This window comes from Clarias gariepinus, chromosome 9 (assembly GCF_024256425.1).
Source record: "Clarias gariepinus isolate MV-2021 ecotype Netherlands chromosome 9, CGAR_prim_01v2, whole genome shotgun sequence".
Lineage (NCBI taxonomy): Eukaryota > Metazoa > Chordata > Actinopteri > Siluriformes > Clariidae > Clarias > Clarias gariepinus.
In genome coordinates, this window is record NC_071108.1 from 7,075,621 (window position 1) to 7,082,545 (window position 6,925).

General features: G+C 39.3%; 1 protein-coding gene across 1 annotated transcript; it reads right to left on the reverse strand.

The window, feature by feature from the left end:
* Window positions 1-63: 63 nt before the first annotated feature.
* Window positions 64-6,563, reverse strand: asb13b (ankyrin repeat and SOCS box containing 13b). The gene is made up of 6 exons (XM_053504204.1): window positions 6,425-6,563; window positions 3,644-3,843; window positions 3,398-3,548; window positions 2,461-2,595; window positions 2,043-2,234; window positions 64-1,041 (listed from the first exon to the last, which is right to left on the reverse strand). Exons 1-6 carry the CDS (start codon window positions 6,462-6,464, stop codon window positions 812-814), a joined length of 948 nt encoding a protein of 315 aa, XP_053360179.1. The 5' UTR covers window positions 6,465-6,563; the 3' UTR covers window positions 64-811.
* Between the last annotated feature and the right edge of the window lie 362 nt (window positions 6,564-6,925).

Below are 6,925 nucleotides of genomic sequence, written 5' to 3' on the forward strand. Positions count from 1 at the left end.
ATGGTAGACAGAGTTTGACGGAGACAAATGGTCCGCTATGGAAGTAGCCAAAAGAACATGATATTTACATTGTATACATTTATTAATTTGCCAACATATAAATTAAGGAGAAATTCTACTACAATGACTTTAAAAAAATTTAAAAACTTAATCATAAAATAAAATGTATTTTCTCAGGTAGCACAGCCACGAGCAAGACTGGACAATGTGCACTTTGCATAAAGATGGGAGCGTTAAACAGCTAGCTCGGGGTATTTGCATTCACCAACACATTTGTTGTCTCTTGCTTTCTGCTCAGCGTACAACTTTGTCACCTCTGTGCATTTTTCCATTCTTTTTCTAGGACCATCAGCTCGAAAACGGATTTCACAGACTTATTCTAGAGTTTTCATCATTGTGAAATCAGTATTAGCGTTTTTACACAAGACAAAATTAAGACAAAAATGTAAAAACAAACAACAGGATTCAAGCACTTTTCACTTTTTTTTTCACCTTAAATTCAAATACTTTAAAAGAAATACAGTGCAATATTAAATTATTTATAAACTATTGTTTAGAATATGTACAATAAAAATCAAGATGAAACTAGATTACAGATATACAATTTACAATAAACACTACACTTTATACAAATCAGAATGTGAATACATTTCACACACAAGTGCTGCACAGACCAAGAATGAAACACAAGAATGGTTCTTTGTGCTGTCAGCATGACTTCAACGATCACAAAAGAAATCTCATGCTAAATATAGATCTGCACATTAACTGAAGTTTGTAATAATAAGACAGGATATAATTCCAGACACAATCAATTGTGTGGAATCCCCTCTGTTTCGGGTGTGCCGGAGTAATTGGTCGTCTTGTTGATCAGCTCGGCTTGTGCGCTGGTCAGGAGCTCGGGAGGCGGAGTGGGCGTGTACGTGAGGTAGCAGATCATACGAGTGGGCAAACCCAGATGTGGCACGGCCTCCAGCGCTCGTTTCCCCAGCGTACTCCTGAGTGCTACCCTGCTTATCTGCTGAAGACTAAGCGGTTCAGCTGCACACACACACAAAATAAAATAAATAAAAGACACAAACAAATCTTGATGAAAAAAAAAAAAAAAAGGCTTGTTCAGACAGAAAATCTAGCTCCATTCTACAGGGTGTCCCAAAAAATATTACATCATTTCGTAGTATAACAACAGAGCCAATTCTCGCTCAGATGATCTCAAAAGATGAAACCGGAGTACCCGGAGGAAACCCACTAAGCACGGGGAGAACATGCAAACTCCATGCACACTGAGACGGGAATCGAGCCTGGCTGGGATAATACAGACAATAAATTACAGATGTTATGTATAACATAAAAAAACCTTACAATGTTGGATATTTATTATTTAATGTTTTATATTGGTTATTGTTTCTTTAGCAAAAGTTATCTGAGAGAATTTTTTTAATGGATGTGGGCAGTGATAGCTCAGTGGGTTAAAGCTCTAGGTTATTGAATCAAGCCCCATTTCCACCAAGATGCCACTGTTGGCCCCTGAGCACGGCCCTTACCCTGTTTGCTCCAGGGGTGCTGTACCATGGCTGACCCTGAGCTCTGAACGCAGCCTCCTAACAAAGCTGGGATATGCAAAGAAAGACTTTCACTGTGCAATAACCAGTCAAAAGTCAAAAGGACACAAGTTCGGATTTATTTTCTACATTTCAGGACAATACTGTATTTTTACTTTAAAAAAATATATATATATTTGAAAGAAAGTAATGGAATTATGTAATTAAGTAACAACAACAACAACAACAACAGCCAATTGTTATTTTAAAACATGAAGATCAGCTGTTCTGGAATAGTTCTTGCAAGAACAGTATCGTCAAAGTGCATTTGGAAATGACGAATTAATTATGAATGTAATTATAAACGTTTAAACAGTATGATGCGTCATTCTTTAATTTATAAAACATGCGAATGCACTGGTATTGGAAATGAATCATATTATCAGAAGCTCAGCTTCATCACACATTCCATCATTGAGTGTTTTCCGTATTAAATCTTACTTTCATAGAACTTGAGGCAGACCGCCGCAGCCGAGCCAGCGCTGGTGTAATGGATTGGCTTTTTCCCGAGGTTATCCCTGGCAAAGACGTTACCCCCAAACTCCACCAACAGCTCGATCATTTCCAGATTGTTTGCTTTAGCAGCGTGGTGGAGGGCCGTCTCATGAATCTTTGCAGCATTTACATTCGCACCTTAGACGAGTTAAAAAAAAAAAAGTCACCATTTACTCCTTTAAAGCAGGTGAATCATACACAGTTAGTATATCAAGATTCAATATTCGCACCTTTAGACAAGTAATAAAAAACAAAACACCATAGACTTATATATACAGTACAGAGTCACCATATCCTGTACATATACACCAAACTAGTTAGTTCCAACAGCTCAGTCTTTAAACGAATACTGTAATGCCTTTACCTGCATTTAGTAGAACCTTGGCACAGTCAAGATGCTGTCTGGCACAAGCCACGTGAAGAGGAGTACCAAAGTGACAGTCGTGAGCCTCCATGCGCGCTCCCTCGGCTATCATTAACCGCACACACTCGGGGTTACCTAGTACATACAGTAAATCCATATATGTATACAGTACCGTGCAAAAGTCTTCATCTGCCCATCATTTCTTCATATTTTGATTCAAAAGAGCCAGACTTTCTTGTATTTAAAATAGTCTTTATAAAAGACAGGCTTTCTAAAAGACATTTTTGGCACATCTTTTCGGCAAGTTTTCTCCCATCATTTTCAGCCCAGCCTCATATCATACTCGGGGTCATGCTGTTGTGCTGAATATCAGCACAGCTGTGATGCCTTCAGTATGCAGGCTGTGCCCTGGTGCTTATGAGCATCAGTGTGATATTGCTTTTATATAATAGTTCCACAAAAACCATTTACCATCAATAGATTATGAATGGATTCGAATGTGTTTTTGCCAGGCAGTTGGTCTCTGCTCAGTACTGTGGACCGTACAGACCTACAGTACTTGCAACAGATAGCGTAATTAACGGTTTTTATAACAGCTGTGACACGTCTGTTTTTTGTTTTTTTACTGTCTATTAAACTAACTTTTGCATAATTGCGTTTAATGTTGTGGAACATCAGAATCAGAATGAAGAATTCAGCAGTGCTTTGAACAGAAGTGCATTAGACACCTAAATTACGGGAAGAACAGCATGAAGTACTGTCAAAATGAAACACCAACTAAACAAACGAATGCATTTCTGATCACCGTATACCATCATACCAATCATACTTTATTTCTAAAATTAATTTTCCATGCCCTTGGAGAGCCTGTGTAACTTGTATAGATGAGAACTTGGACTCTGTCTAGAGACTGGTGGGTAAAAAGCGGTGCTCTTACCCCCCATACAGGCCTCATGAAGGGGAGAAAACGTAAAGAGAGGAGGGTTAACCGTGGCTCCGTACTCCAGCAGCAGCTTCACGCACTCTATGTTACCAGCTGCACAAGCATCACATAACGGTGTGCTCCCGTCTATGTTACGGGCGTCCACCTGAACATGAGTCAACAAACGGGAATGAACAGCATGAGCAGTATATCCAACATCACCAGCCTTTACACGTCCGATATACAGTAAATAAAGCTTACATGGGCTCCAGCCTCCAGTAGCAGCTGAACACACTGTGTTTGGCCTTGAATACAAGCCTCGTGCAGTGGAGTTATGGAGTCTACAGCCACAATGTTGACCATTGCTCCATTTTTAATGAGCTGCTGAAGTTCTGCCGCTCGTCCCTGAGCTGCTGCTTCGTGCACCGCTGATCTGTCGGTCCAAAAGCCCAGGCCATGTGCTAACCATACAAAGAAAACTATTTAGATATAATGCTTATAACTAGACATCCGGCAGTTATTGCTTAGCATGCGCTAATGGTGAAGAGGCTTTGGGTATTTTTATATCAATATAATATAGGCACAACTACTGTATATGTTGGATATAAATGCTACTTGTTAATTTTAAGCATATTATTGTAAATCTATCACTGCAGTAGAAGAGACCTGAACAGATATAAAAATGTGTAGTTATTTAATTACTGATTAACTGGCATTTTCTGTAATAAAACACATATTTAGTATTAGTATAAAAGGAATCCAGTGACAACACTTGTTAACATTCTGAAGTGATAGAAGGATATGGGATTTGGTATATGGGTGGGTGTATTAATAAGTGAGTTAATGGATGAGTGGATGGCTGGATTATTTTTTGGGTTTAAAGATGGATCCACTATAACATTAAGTACATAGTATGTGTATAATAGATGGATTGATGAATGGATGGATAGGATACTGTACGGGTGAATACTGTAGGTTAATAGAAAGATGAATGAATTGATGGATGGTGAGTGGGTTTATAAATGGATTCACTACAATGTTAAGTACATAGTAGGTGTATAATAGATGATGGATGGGTGGATAGGTGAGTATATGAAAGGATAGGTTAATGGATGAATGAATAGAAGGATTTGTATGTGGGTAAATGGATAGCTGCATATGTAAGTGGGTTTATATATGGAACCACTACAACATTAAGTACATAGTAGGCATATAATACATGAGGGATGGCTGGATGGATAGGCGAGTGTATGAGTGGAAAGGTTAATGAATGGATGCATGGATTGAAGGATAGGTGAGTATACAGGCGGATAGGTTGATTGATGGATGAATAAGTGAGTGTAGGTTGATGGATGGATGGGTGAGTGTGCGAATGGATAGGTTGATTGATGGATAGGTAAGTGTATTGGTGGATAGGTTGATGGATAGATGGTTGGGTGATTGAGTTTACAGGTGAATAGTTGGATGGATGTGTGAGTGTACAGGTGGATAGTTGGATGGATGAATAGATGGATGTGTGAGTGTACAGGTGGATAGTTGGATGGATAGATGTGTGAGTATACAGGTGGATAGTTAGATAGATGGATGGATGAAATTGTGAGTGTACAGGTGGATAGTTGGATGTATGGATGGGTGAGTGAGTGTATGGGTGGACAGTTAGATGGACGGGCTGGTAAGTGTATAGGTGGATAGATGGATGAGTGTATAGGTAGATAGTTTGATGGATGGATGAAAGTGTGAGTGTACAGGTGGATAGTTGGATGGATAAGTATATGGATGGATAGGTGAGTGATGGTATGGGTGGACAGGTGAGTATATAGGTGGATACTTTGATGGATGGATGGATGGATGGATGGGTAAGTGCAGAGGTGGATAGTTTGATGGATGGATGGGTGTGTGTATAGGTAAATAGTTTAATGGCTGAATGGATAGGTGAGTGTATGAGTGGAAAGGTTGATGAATGGATGCATGGATTGATGGATAGGTGAGTGTATATGGTAGATAGGTTGATGGATGGATGAATGGATGGATAAGTGAGTGTATGGGTGTACGGATAAGTGAGTGTAGGTTGATAGATGTATGGATGGGTGAGTGTGCAGGTGGATAAGTTGATGGATGGATAGGTGAGTGTATGGGTGGATAGATTGATGGATAGATGGGTGTATGGGTAGATAAGTGGATGGATAGGTGGGTGTATGGGTGGATAGAGTGATGGATGGATGGATGGATGAGTGTGTGTATGGGTGGATAGACTGATGGATGGATGAATAGATGGGTGAGTGTGTGTATAGACTGATGGATGGGAGTGAGTGTACAGGTAGATAGTTGGCTGAATAGATGAGTGAGTGTACAGGTGGATAGTTGGATGGATGGATGGAAGGGTGAGTGAGTGTATGGGTGGACAGTTAGATGGATGGATGAGTGTATAGGTGGATAGTTTGATGGATGGATGGATGGATGGGTGAGTGAGTGTATGGGTGGACAGTTAGATGGATGGATGGATGAGTGAATAGGTGGATAGTTTGATGAATGGATGGATGGGTGAGTGAGACTATAGGTGGATAGATATATGGATGGATGGATGTGTGAGTGTACAGGTGAATAGTTGGATGGATGGATGGGTGAGTGTGTACGGGTGGATAGGTGCCTTTTTTATTATTAATGTAATGAGATAAAATGTGAAGAGAGACTGGTGAAAGAATGATTGTTTATGTTTGCTATAACGACTCTGAGGTGTTTTCCTGCATCCCAGAACAATACAATCTACACTGTGTCTGTCATTGCCATGCTGAGAAAGATTCACTACTTAAAGAATATCAGATCAAAAATGATCATGAGGCTGTTACACAATCTTTAAGTTAATTAGCTTCTTGTTTGTGAAACATAAAAAACCCGATCAATTTAATCAGAACCAGGCTAGAACCCTGAACTCCTCATACACATATATAATAAAGTTGAGATTAGGACCTGGACTGTTCACACTGTAGTGAATCAACACAGGCTTGTTACTGTATATTCCCAGCCTTCTAGCTGATATCTTACCTATTTCACTAAACAGCGTTGGCCGTGTGTGTATATCCATTTCATTCTTAGGAAAAAATATATAAATCCGTGCAATCACGTTTATAATAATTATATCAGCAGAGCAACTGAGTTAGCAGCTGCTCTTGTTTACATTCTCCCCCCGAGTTCTTTATACTTCCGGTTTCCTGCTCTGGCGTCAGTGACTGCAGAAGCTTATAAAATGTACAATACACACCGTTACTGCAGTTCAACTCTGTATATGGTATATATATCTGGAAGTATTCGATAAATATCTTTTTATCACATCAATTTAATAAAAAATGAAAGCACAACACATTAGTTTCCGGTTTCGGTGCCTGCGAATAAATTTAACGACGTCATTTCTGTCCCTGAGCCACTGCGCATGTGCGTATACATATACATATGTACATATATACATACAAACATACAGATATTTACACATTATAGATATTTGGTCAGATATTCTTGTTTTTATCCAAACGTTTGTTTCCCCCTCTT

Bases quoted from the DNA above. Each gene is read 5' to 3' on its own strand.
- asb13b (XM_053504204.1), bottom strand. From the start codon at position 6,464: ATGGATATACACACACGGCCAACGCTGTTTAGTGAAATAG. The intron at 3,549-3,643 runs GTAAGCTTTATT...ACTCATGTTCAG, and splicing joins TACTGGAGGCTGGAGCCCAT to GTGGACGCCCGTAACATAGA. The intron at 2,596-3,397 runs GTAAGAGCACCG...TGTATGTACTAG, and splicing joins TCATGAGGCCTGTATGGGGG to GTAACCCCGAGTGTGTGCGG.